Genomic DNA, 13,322 nt, shown 5'->3' on the forward strand with positions numbered 1-13,322 from the left:
TCCAAGCGAGTGCTGCCTTGGAAATTGCAATGCGCAGAACTGCTGACATTGCGCGTTCTCTTCGGTGGCGAATAGATCTAACCAAGGCTCTCCCCACTGCAGAAAGAGACCATGCGCCACGTCCGAGTTCAGACGCCATTCGTGATCCATCATGCACCGGCGGCTGAGTTTGTCTGCTCAGGCGTTCAGAGAGCCCGCCAGATTTTGAACCACCAGGGTGATGCTCTGGTGTTCCAGCCATGTCCAGAGGCGCAGAGCCTCCTGACAAAGGGTCCACGACCCCACCCCGCCCTGTTTGTTGCAATACCACATGGCGGTGGTGTTGTCCGTGAACACCTGCACGACACTTCCCCGGACAGAGGGAAGGAAGGCTTTCAGTGCAAGCCGGATCGCTCTCAGCTCCAAAAGGTTGATGTGGAGTTGAGTCTCCGCCGGAGACCAGAGTCCTCTGATCTCCGCCTCTCCCATGTGGCCCCCCCATCCCAGGAGGGACGCGTCCGTCACTACTACGTGCTCCGGTTGGGGTAGGGAGAGGCATCTGCTGCTGACCCAATCGCGGTCCGTGAGCCACCACTGCAACTGTTTCGCAGTGCCCTCCGAGATCAAGACATGATCGGACAGGTTGCCTCGATGGTGGGCCCACTGAAACCTCAGGTCCCACTGCAGAGCCCGCATTCGCCACCTGGCGTAATGCACCAACAGGATGCAGGAGGCCATCAGCCCCAGAAGCCGCAGCACCAACCTGACCGAAACCCAGGATAGAGGCCGAAAGATGGGAATCGGAGCCAGAATATCCCGGACCCGCTGTTCCGGAGGATAAGCCCGGAACTGCGCCAAATCGAGAACCGCTCCGATGAAGAGGAGCATCTGGGAGGGACTCAAGTGTGACTTCGGCACGTTGATGGAGAACCCCAGCAAATGCAGGAGGTCGGCCGTAGTCTGGAGGTGGGAGACGACTTGCTGGGGCGAGCCCGCCTTCAACAGCCAGTCGTCGAGATAGGGGAAGACTGGAACCCCCGATCTGCGCAGATGAGCTGCGACCACCGCCATCACTTTCGTGAACACCCGAGGGGCACTGGTGAGGCCAAAGGGGAGCACAGTGAACTGAAAGTGCTCCTGACCCACCGTGAACCGCAGGTAACGCCGGTGGGCCGGCAGGACGGGAGTGTGAAAATAGGCGTCCTGCAAGTCCAACGCTACCATCCAGTCTCCAGGGTCGAGGGCAGACAGAACCTGAGCTAAAGTTAGCATCTTGAACCGTTCCTTCCGGAGGAAGGTGTTGACACTCCTGAGGTCCAAGATCGGGCGTAGGCCCCCTTTGCCCTTCTTGGGAACCAGAAAGTAGTGGGAGTAGCAACCACGGCCTACTTCTGGACCAGGAAAGCGCTCGACGGCCTCTTTGGCCAAGAGGGCCGTAACTTCCTCCCGCAGAAGATTCAAGTGATCCTCCGATATACGGTGGCACTGCGGTGGCATGGCTGGAGGGGTCGTCTCGAAGGGGAGGGAGTAGCCCCTTCGGACGATTTGCAGCACCCACCTGTCCGAAGTGATGGAGCGCCAGTGGAGCAGGTGATGGCGAACTCTGCCGCCCACTGGCGTGGAATGGGCCTGAAAGCTCGGACTAGGAGGGCTTTGAGGCGGATGCTGCCAGGGTGGATGTGGACTGACCGCGTTGTCCTCTAGAACCGCCACGGCGGAACCCACGTCTGCGAACACGTGCAGGTTGGTTCTGCGGCCGGTGGCTAGGCGGACGTGAGGAGGCGCCCCTTTCTTGGCCACGAAAGGCGGAAGTGTGCGGCCATGGGGCCGAGAGACCAAATGGAGCCCGGGAGTCCTTAAAACGAGCCAGCGCACTATCCGCCTTCTCACCAAAAAGGCGAGCGCCATCAAAGGGCATATCCATGAGGGTACTCTGGACATCCCCCGAAAAAGACGTGGACCTCAGCCAGGCTTGGCGCCGGAGCACCACCGTGGTGGAAATCGCCCTACCCAGCAAGTTCGTGGTGTCAAGTCCACACCGTATGGCATGTCGCGCTGCATCTCACCCGTCAGCAAGTGCCTGGGAGAGATGTGTCCGGGCCTCCTCCGGACACAGTGGCAGCACGTCCTCCACCGCATCCCACAGAGAGTGGGAGAAACGGTCCAAGAGGCAAGCGGTGTTCAAAGACTGCAGGCCCAAACTCAGGGAAGAGAACAGTTTCTTTCCGAACTGTTCCAGCCTCTTGGATTCCTGATCTGGAGGAGCGGACGGGAAGGAGGATTGGGAAGTGGAGACCTGGATAACCAGGCTCTCGGGGTGGGGTGTTGGGACAGGAAACTGGGGTCGCCCGGAGCAGGGCGGTGGCACCGTGCCACGTTCCGATCCACAGGAGGAATTGTGGAGGGCTTGGACCAAGTGCCCTGCAGAACGTCGATGAGGGCCTCATTGAACTGCAGCAGAGTCTCTGTGGAGCTTGCTGACGGTTGAAGCACCTCTGTGAGGATATTAGTCCTCACGGCCACAGCAGGCAACTCGAGCCCCAGGGCTTCGGCCGCCTTGCGCAGCACCACTGAAAAAGCTGCACCTTCCTCCGAAGCCACAGTCGGAGGAGAGATGAAGCCAGCGTCCGGCGAAGTGTCCAGACCACTGGCATCCCCCAGTTCGTCTGCCCAGTCCTGTGAAAGTTGACCCTGGAGGGCCATAGGGTCCTCAGACCCCTCCCAGTCGCCCCCGTCATCCGATTCCTGATAAACAGGAGGAACGATCAGAGCCGGACGGTAGATGAAACGGTCATCCATTGGCGTCGGGTGCGGCGCCGGATGACGCCGTGCCGGCGTCGGGTCCAGACAGGGGCTAAACCGGGGAACGGCGTCGTCCGGAGACGGCGCCGGAGGTGGAACCGGTGTCGGCGGCGTCGTCCGGAGACGGCGCCGGAGGTGGAACCGGTGTCTGCGCCGGCGGAAGAGGCGTCGTGAGGTTGACCGGCGCCGACAGAGATCCAGGCCTGGATCCCTCAGGGACCTGCGGCGTCGGGACCGAAGTCGTCGACCGCGCCGCCGGCACGCGAGGTCGCCCAGTCGAGCCAGCGGGGCCCGAAGGCGCGCCCGGCAGGCGTTGACGGCGGAGCCAGGCCCCTCATGGCCGAGAGGAAGGCACTGACCTCCGCCGGAGTCGCGTCAGTCCCAGGGACCGGCGGGTATGGAGACAGACGCGGCTCCTGCGGAGCCGCGGGGGTGGGACCACCCTGACCCTCGGCCGAGTCGCGCGAGGGGAGTCCGAAGAGCGGTGTCGCCTCTTGGACTTCTTTGATCGCTTCAACTTACCCGAAGACTTCGAGCCCGACGAGCGATGATGGTGACTGCGGCTCCGCGACCGGTCCTTGGACCTCCTCCTGGACCGGGACCGTGAGCGGAGCAGAGTGCCGAGCCCGAGAAGTTTACGGGACCGCTCCCGCCTAGCCTTCGAGGTCAAGGCCTGACAATCGGGGCACGACTCCGCGTCGTGGTCGGCCCCCAGGCAGTAAAGGCACCGGCGATGGTAATCCGTCACCGACATTAGGCGATGGCAGGCGTCACAGGCCTTAAATCCAGTCCCTTGCTCACTTTGCCACTGGATTCAAGCAAGCCTGGCTGAAGACGGCTGAAATGCCAGAAACCGGTCCTAGGAAGCTTGTTTCCGGTCCAGGGAAGACATGGCTTGGCAGTTCGGGCTGGACTGTTCCCATGAGGCACAGGGTCAGACTGATTTGCATATGGCCATGTCTGAACTGGGGTGGCAGAGTGGGCTAAAGAACGGTGATGGATTAAACCCAGATCAGTTGACTGGGGGTGAGTGCTTGCAATGTTCAACACTCCGTCCATCATTTCCTTTGGTTTTGCTTAAATCCAGGCATCCTACCGGCACCAGAGTAGAGTCGACAAAAGACCAAAAAGAGTCAAAAAGTTTAGTCAAAAATTGACTAAGGGGTAAGCTCTTCCCGGATCGGCGCTGTCTGGCGCGGAAAAAAGAAGAACTGACGTCAGCGTGCGAGGGCGGCGTCTAAGTACTCAGACGACGTCATTCCGGCACACGACGCCGACGACGGACGCGGAGCCGCAGACGACGCCTAGCGACGCACAAGGGGTATTGCTGACGAAAAATCTTTCCGGATCCAGCCTGACACCTGGGAATATTCTAAGGTGAGGAATCTAACTAACGTGTTTCTTTCAGATATTTGTGTTTAGTTTCAGTGCTACACCGAAACAAGGAAAACAATAGGCCTGGCCTCAGCAAGCAAACAATGTTTTTGCTTTGTTACAATTGTAATATGCAAAAAAATGCCGACATACACAACCAGACAAGCCTTGGCACTGAACTGTCACTATGCACATACATATGAATGCCATCACTCACAGTGAAACACAGCTAATGGTTAAAGCTGGCTAACCTGCTGCCCCATTCTGGATGAACTGGAGGATGGAAGCAAAATGTGTTTAACACTGGAACATGCCAACGGTTAAAGATGACACTACCAGAAGTCCGTTGGTATGAATACATATGTGTATTTTGATTGATGTTTGAGAAAAAAAGATAAATAAAGCAGAAGACACGCTCAAGCTGCAAAAAAACAGAAATAGCGGTAAAAGCAAGTGCTCGCAATAATTATAATATATGGATACCTGTAGAGGCACTGGCTAAAAATAACTTAGTAAAGCCAATTGGAAGCTACAAATTAAAAAACAGCATTGCAGATTAACAAATCGCTTAAATGTATTTAATGTGTGTTGCTACTGGACACTGCTGCATTGTTTCACAATACATTTTAAAAAGTCCCCTTTAAAAATAAGAGCCAATGTTAGCGCATTTTAAGTATCTAGTTAGCTGCCACATACATTAAAAAAAGAATGTGCTGAAAATCCTTACCACATTTAACACCTGGGGACATTGTAATAGAATATAGAATAGAGGGGAAAGAACAAAGCCACAGGAGCACGAACAAACTGCACGAGTGAGGAGATTTTCACAAGCTACTGCATTTATTTCTTGCGCACTTACAACGTGCTAGGGCTCCCTGCGAGTTGGGATAATACTGCATTATGGGGTTCATGATACATGAGAAGGAAGTTCAATATCTAAGGTTATGTTTGTTAAAACACACACTATCACAGCAAATCTCAAACCAAAATATTTTAAAATAGTTTTACCTTATTGGCTCCAAACTGCACTCTGGCTTTTCCTTTAACTAAAGTGGCATTGATTTGCATGATCACTGATTCGATTGAATAGGCACTACTCCAGCCCTAAAATGAAAATGGACGTTTACAAGAGACATTAATATTTAAAAAACGTGGTCACATTTGACTTGTACTTGGTATGTCACATTTCACAGAGCTAACAATTAAACGAGTATATACAGAGATAGTAGTTATGGTGCATATGCACTTTTCATTGAAAAGGTATTTTTTGATGTGCCTATATCTTTTTACCCCCGTGGATGGATTTTCACAAAATGTAATAATTTACTATATAATCAGCTACACTTCTGCATGTGAAGGTTTGTGAAGATTCGTCGAAAGGGGGGAAAGGGAAGGAGTCATGGGTTGAGAAACGGTTTCCTATTTGATCTCCAATTGAAAATTCTCCTCACACCTACAGTCCAAACCGCTGAATGGATTTACACCAAGCTTGGCATTAAAGTATAACTTTACTCGAATCGTGCTTTTGTTGTTTTGGTGTAAATCAGTTAATTTGTTTTTTGAGGTATAAATGTTTAAAGAAGAGCAGGGTATAAAGAGTTAACACTTTAATAAGTATATACTGTTTAGGACTTGCGAATAATTTGCACTTGTGAGAACCTAAGAAAAAATGAAATTCTGATCAGTCGACTTAACTTACTGCTGTCGCATCTTCCGGTTTGGAACTGCAGACCCGAAAGGGTGCTGCTGCACATCGGTATCATGTACAGCTGTAGATCACATGCTTTGCATAGACTGTAAAGCAGTGAGCTGATGTGTGAAACAAGGGTTTAAAGACTGTTTGGCTAACTTGCGCCACTTGATGGGCTTGAATATCCACACACTAGTGTTTAGCAAAGGTGTGAGCATTCAAAACGTAGCTGCTTTGCATATGCCTGCTAAAGGCATTTTACCCAAGAAAGCCAATGCAGTCCCTCTCTTTCTCGTGGAGCGTACCCTCGAGACACAAGAACGAGGACGTTGTACCTCTGCATAACAGACGAGTATATATTTGACTACCTGCTTGCTATAACAGACTATGGAATGAGGCTTCCCTAAGGGAGGTTTAGCAAATGTGACAACAAGCGGTTTTGTTCCGCAGGTCTGTCAATGTGCAGCATTGGAGCTCTTTTAATGTCTCAAGTGTCTAGTGCTCTATCAGCCACTGACTGGGTGTGGAAATCAAGTTCGTAGCTCTGGTTGAAAAGGGAAACCACCTTGTGAAGGCAATGTGGGAAAGTTCTTAAGACGAATCCATCCTTTTAAACTTGAATAAAAGCTTCAACAGATAGAGCCTGCAATTCACTGACTCTTTTTAGATAAGGTTTGCAATAAGAAAAGCTATCTTCTACAAAAGATATTGCACTGCACAAGAGTTGCTCAAAGGGTGCTCCCATAAGCCCCGCGAACACCACGCTAATATTCCACAGAGGAATTGGTGGCACAGTTGGAGGGATGAATTACTCTTTCTATTCCCTCCATGAATGCATTAATGATGAGAATTTTGATGAGGGAAGTTGGTTCCCTGTTCTATATGTAAGCAAAGTTGCTGCTAAATGTAGTCAAACGTAGGTGTACACTAACCTTGCCTTTTAAAAGTGCAAGAGACACATTTTTTTTGCACAAAAGCTTTTTTTCAGCTTTGTGTTTTAAGTGAAGCAGATATGTGCAGAAGCCTTCCACTTTGCATAACCATGCTCCGCCGGGCTTGTCTTTTTTTTTTAAACTTAAAGCGCGAGGAGCGCGTGCGGCCAATGCTTGTTATTACCTTGAAGCGGCGCTCCTTTACTTTTGGAAGCAATGTGAGTACTTTAGTGAGGGGTTTCTATTTTTATCACTCTTGCCTTATCTATCCTACATGTACTTTCAACTCTGCATGACAAACTCCGTTCTTTAATTGAGTTCTAATGTTATCAAACGTCGCCTTTTCACGCTCCTCTCAATTGCATAACCATTTTGAGAACCTTCTATTTCCTCACCAGCAATTACAGCAATTCAGTTTTCTACAGCGCCAACTCGACCCGAAGGTATTCGAGCGCTTTACATGACCACCAGTTACATTACATGAGGACGGATTCATGTTTTTGTAGGCACGGGGAGATTAAGAGATTTACGCAGAATCACAAAATAGTTGACACGGAGATTCGAACCGGGTTTCAACTCTGCATGACAAACTCCGTTCTTTAATTGCGTTCTAATGTTATCAAACGTCGCCTTTTCACGCTCCTCTCAATTGCATAACCATTTTGAGAACCTTCTATTTCCTCACCAGAAATTACAGCAATTCAGTTTTCTACAGCGCCAACTCGACCCGAAGGTATTCGAGCGCTTTACATGACCACCAGTTACATTACACGAGGACGGATTCAGGTTTTTGTAGGCACGAGGAGATTAAGAGATTTACCCAGAATCACAAAATAGTTGACACGGAGATTCGAACCGGGTTCCCCAGCTCCAAAACCGGCAACTAAAGCTGTTATGCCACATCCGTGTTGGAATGAAAGCGAGTTGGACGCTGGGAAACATTATGAGAGGCATTTCCCTCATCCTTAGAATGGGAATGTTGGTGAACCGGCGTTTCCCGGTTGTCGGCGCATGAAGTGCAGTATTGAAGCGTTTCGTAAAAAAAAAAAAACACATATAATATAAAGAACACGTACTTTACAGTCCTCTTCAAGCCATCCGCCTCGAGACCGATCTCCAACAAATGCTTTCCCTGCAGCCGTATTTGAATGGGTATCAAAGTTTCAGTTTCGTTTCATCACTAGCCAGATCACATGGTTAAGGCACTCGAGAAGCGAGATAGAAACCGACGCCTGCTTGTTGGCAAGCATAATAACATCTAGTACCCTGTTCAACATCGATCTCACAGGTCCTTATTAAAACAAGCATTGGCATAGCCAATAGGTCTCGCTTTTGGGACCTTATAAGTGTTGAACTATGCAACAGTTGCATAACTAAATACTTATAAGGTCCCAAAAGCGAGACCTATTGGCTATGCCAATGCTTGTGGCTCCTTCTTCCCCTGAAAAACAATTCAAGAGTTCGCGCGTCTTTTGTCGGGACTCGTGCACCTCCCCCAAAGCAGGTGCGCCCTTCACATGCAGAGGGAGGGCTCCTTAATTAACAAGTGGCCCAGAGCATAGTCACGCACAATTATACTACTTGCTATAAGCGTGAGAGGGGCGGGAGCGTGCACACACTCCCCCCGCATTGTGCTTTTATCAGCCAGCTGCATTCCCCCCCCCACCCCCCACACACACACTCAGGAGATGAAGTTTGCGTGTCTGCCCCCGTGCATTTGCTGGCACGTCACTGGCACATAAGCGTGTGCGCACCTTAGAGGGCCTTCACAATTTACTAAGCCATGGTTATTTACCCTGCCATATCCGGGATATTCCTTGTCATACATCCGGAAAGAGAAAGGACTCTTCCCCCCTCCTCCCATCCCAAGGGCCAATAGAGGTCACGGTGTACAACCGGCGCCAGCCCCAGGTCAGGCGCACGATGTCCGTCTGTCCGGGCTTGTTAACAATGAGATGTAAAGTGCACTGCGATTTGGAGTCTGGTCCACGTATTTTGAAGACCAGACCTTCTGTACAGGTTGCGCGATTATCCACATACAAGCATGATTGCGTCATCACCAGGCCACAAGGCGCCCGCTTGCTTGCATGTGGCACAACAAAAGCTCCACTGATTCAGTAATTAAGTCTCCTCCTGTCATGGAGAACAGCTTTTTTATTGGTCATCTCGAATGGCCGTGTGCATCCCGACATTTCTCACTCAGCAACACAACTTGACAAAACAACTCCAGGCTACACAACTTTACATGTCTCCAGTTCAAACATTTCAGGCTCGTAGGCCTAGTAAATTTACCTTTGTTCCCTAAATGTCTGCATCTAGTTTTCTCTTGGACACAAGAACAAAGTAAGATGTCACAACAGACATAATGGTCAGTGAACCTGGCCTCTCCCAGGGTGCAACGCAGGCCGCTTCCTGCCTTGCTTTTTCTCGAGGTGTAAAGGCGAGTTGTGACACAGTGGCAAGCTGACCGAACTGCCTCTTGCTCTGAATAACAAACAAGCATTTGCAATGCAATGGGTCTCGCATTTACACGAGTTTAAGCTATTGGCATTGTAAACGACAATGCCTTTTATTTGTTTTAGAAACGAAAACAAAAATAAAAGGCATTGTTATTTGCAATGTCAATAGCGGATACTCGCGTAATGCGAGACCTATTGCATTGCAAATGCTCGTTTCTTTTTTGAATGTGTAAAAAGCTCTGCGCCCAATTGTATTGCTGTTAGCTCAAGAAAGTTAATGTGGCAACATCTTTGCTCCTGCATCTAGATACCCTGAACTGTCATGTTATCCAGAAGTGTTTCCTAGGCTGCGAGTGATGTCGGTGGTGATAATGATGGTCACCTGCTGCTGAGGGTAGGAAAAAAGCCTACATTGTGACAAATTCTGGTCATTCCACCATGCAAGTATGTGCTGAACACTGGCCTCAATGTTATATTATGTCAATTTATTACACGCTCAAATCCCCCCCGGAGGGGTACCTCGGCGCGGGACCAAGACATACGAACGGTAGGCCAAAGCGCTCTTAAAATAGGTAGATCTTAAGTGCGTACCTGAAGGGGGAGTGATTTTCACAGAGGCGTAATTGCGTAGGCAAATGATTCCAGAGATGAGGGGCAAGGAAGGAGAAAGATCTACAGCCTGCTCTAGCCTTCTTGAACCAAGGGAGCAAGGTCTTGTAACAGTCTCGAAAGGAGTGTAGGGCAGAAGTTTGGAGGCTAAATATATGGGACCGTGACCATGGAGGGCATGGGGGGGGGGGTTAGACTGCATATTCTCTTTCTCACCGATAGCCAGTGTAGTTGCCGTGCCAGGGGGGAGGTTACATACAAGACGTGCAGCTGTGTTGTGGTGAACCTTAAGTTTAGAGAGCAGCTTCTCATTTATGGAGGCCAGAAGTGAGTTGCCGTAATTCAGACAGCTGATAACCAAAGCTTGGACAAGAGTTTTCCTTGAGGAGAGTGGAAGTAAAGGGAAAACTCTTCTTTTTTTTTTACCACTAGTTTGGGTACAGGGATGGGACCCAGCTCTGATGGCCACCAGTCAGGAGCCCAGAGAAGTTGTGTTTGTCCGAATAACAATTTCAGTTTTTGAGGGGTTAAGCTGAAGTCTGTTTTCCAACATCCAGATTGCTATGGCTTTCATCCAAGATTAGAAAGAATCTTTTGATTTAGATAGATCAGCGCATGAAATAATCTCAAACCCAAAAACTGACTAGTTTAGCGAGGGGGGCTTTATAGATATTAAAAAGTGTAGGGCTGAGACAGGAGCCCTGAGGGACCCTGTAGTCAAGCGACATAGCTCTGGACTTGTAAGGACCCAGAACAACCATTTGGGTTCCATATGACAGGAAGTCTGCTAATCATTGGAGAGCCATACCATGAATCCTTATCTCCTGTAGATGGTCAAGAAACAATGGATGAAACACCATATCAAATGCTGCAAATAGATCTAACAGAACCAACAATGTAGGTACATTGGCATCAAGGGACCATTTGATATGGTCAGTGACTGCAAGCAAAGCTGTCTCTGTACTGTGAAGTTGTCTGAATCCAGACTGAGACAGGTCTAATAAGCTGTTTGATTCAAGGTAGGTTGTCAGTTGCTGATTAATGTATTTTTCCAGCAACTTAGACAGCAGAGGGAGGAGCGAAGTTGGTCGGTAGTTAGCAAGATTGGTAGAAACTAAATTGGGTGTTTTTGGATAGGCCTGATCAAGGTAGACTTCCAATCTCAAGGGACTTTTCCAGTAGTTATTGATAGATTAATTAAGGAGCAAATTTGCAGGGCCGATTCATTAGCAAAGTATATCAATACTCTGGGAGGACAAACATCTGTTGGCGAGCCGGATTTCGAAGACCTCAAAAGATTATAGGTGATTTCTGGGGAAATGTCTTTGAAATTACCTAAATTGATGGTTGGATCAGTAGGAGGAATAAAGACAAAATCCCTCACATAGGGCTCAGCAGTGATGGTAGGAAAGTTTTGGTATATCTCTTTGATTTTGCCATCAAAGTGATCGGCCAGAGCATCGCAAAGTGACTTCGACTGAATTAATTCTGGAGAGCAGGCCACTGGATTTATGAAGGAGTTGAGAATTTTAAAGTGTTCTTGAGGAGTTCCCTGCCTCAAATTTTTGTTGCAATATGAGTTTTGCGATCTTTCTTGATATCGCGATGGTAAGCAGCTAGCACCAATTCACAAAAACCTTTGTCAGAGGGAAGATTAGTCAAGCGCCATCTCCTTTCCTGTCTTTTACTGGAGGCATGAGGTCTATGGGTGCTCTTTTTGACATGACTATGAGGGGCAATTTTATCGAAAACAGAATTCAATAGACCATTATAATTACAAAGCACTAAGTCAACATCTACAATGTCAGAGTGCGTAGGTGGCAGTGATTTTTTTGCCATTGTCCAGATGGCTAGTTATGGCTGATGATCAAACAGATCACAGGTTTTGGAGGGTCGATGCTAAATAGTAGGAAAGTCGAGAAAATTAAGTCCAATATGTGACCTGCAGTGTGAGTTGGTCTCGTAACTTGTTGGCATAACCCCAGAGTTTCTAAGTCAGAAAATAGTTGGCTGGTATCCAGGTTTATGGGGTGTACCCCATGGTAGTGAAATCTTCCAACCGGAGAAACGGTTGGGTTGAAAGTAAATGGGGAGCTATAAATTTCAGAAGACGGTGGCTGAAGCCCTTTTTTGAGCCGGGTGGACGATAGACTAGGGGTCCTTTCCAAGAGTGGTTGGGGGAAAGGTCAAGTTTGAAGATACAGGATTCTAACCAGTCTTCTGAGATGGTGTCGATTATTGTTGCCGTAACATTCTCTTTAAGAATAATGGCGATTCCCCCACCAACCTTATTAACCCTATCTATTCTAAGTAATTGAAAATTGGCTGGAAGAGCGAGTTTGATGGAAGAGATAGATGTAGGATTTAACCAAGTTTCAGTGAGGAATCCTATCTCTTAGGGGGGAGGGGTGGAGAGAGGGAGAGAGGGGGGAGGGAGAGAGAGAGAAGGAGAAGGAGAGAGAGGGAGGGAGAGAGGGAGGGAGAGAGCGGGAGAGAGAGAGAGAGATAGGGAGAGAGAAGGTCCCAAAGTTCCACAGCATGTTTCGGCAGGCATCTCACACGGATAAGAAAGCAGTTTAAGCTGTTACCAGAGGTAACAAAGTCTAGAAGGGGAGGCTTTGGCATCCCAAAAGAAACTACTGGCAGGGTATAATCTTTATAGGGTTTGGAATCTGAAGGAGATATACATTTGATAGAGGGCACGCTTTGAAATCTACATTTTCAACAGGCTACATGACCTTACAAGGACTGAAGGGTAGAAGCAAATTTAGAGGACTTAGCCTCTTGCAAGTGGTCAAGTAGCTTAAAAAAACAACCAAGAGAGGTAGGACTATTTTTGCACGGGCCGTCCTTGTCCCAATGTAGTAATCACAAAATCAACGGAGACGGTCCACTTTAGACAGTGACTAATTTTTAAAAATGGTGTCAAAACATCACAGAGGTTGTTTAAAAGAACCCTCACACACCAACCAAAGGATAATCCAGACGCAAATTTATTGTTCTTTTAGATTATCCATTGCATTTTTTAAGCATACCATGGGCCACTGGGAATAAAGTATCATATAGTGAGTTTCCCATAGGCATTTTTAATATTCACCACTTTCACTACTGCATCACACATAAAACAAACCAAACCCTGCTCCACTGTAATCAGGTGTCGCAGCACAGTTGGGTAGCATTCGGCTACCCAACTGGGAACCCAATGATGAAGCAGGACACCAACCAGGTTGGTGTGTGAGGGTTCTTTTAAACAACCTCTGTGAAGTTTTGACACCATTTTTACAAATTAGTCACTCTCTAAAGTGGACCGTCTGATTTTGTGACTAGTCAAGTAGCTTCAGCTGTTAGGAAGAATTTTTAATAGTTTGAGCATGGCAGTGCTCTGTGATAAAAGGAGCAGTGGTTCTGGCTCCTGTTGATGGTCTGGCGGGGATGGGAGCAGATGAGCTTGCATTTGGCGTGCCCGCCGTGCGTCGG

At 48.6% G+C, this 13,322-nt stretch overlaps 1 protein-coding gene across 2 annotated transcripts in view; it reads right to left on the minus strand.

Annotated features, from left to right (window-relative positions):
- The window catches only part of UBE2Q2 (ubiquitin conjugating enzyme E2 Q2), an 844,760-nt gene that overhangs the window by 40,741 nt on the left and 790,697 nt on the right, over positions 1-13,322 (minus strand). For both annotated transcript variants that reach the window (XM_085643780.1, XM_085643779.1), the window contains exon 11: positions 5,164-5,259. In XM_085643780.1, coding sequence (XP_085499906.1) covers positions 5,164-5,259 — 96 coding nt within the window. The remainder of the gene's footprint in view (positions 1-5,163; positions 5,260-13,322) is intronic.

This window comes from Triturus cristatus, chromosome 3_1 (genome assembly GCF_964204655.1).
Source record: "Triturus cristatus chromosome 3_1, aTriCri1.1, whole genome shotgun sequence".
NCBI classification, from domain to species: Eukaryota; Metazoa; Chordata; class Amphibia; order Caudata; family Salamandridae; genus Triturus; species Triturus cristatus.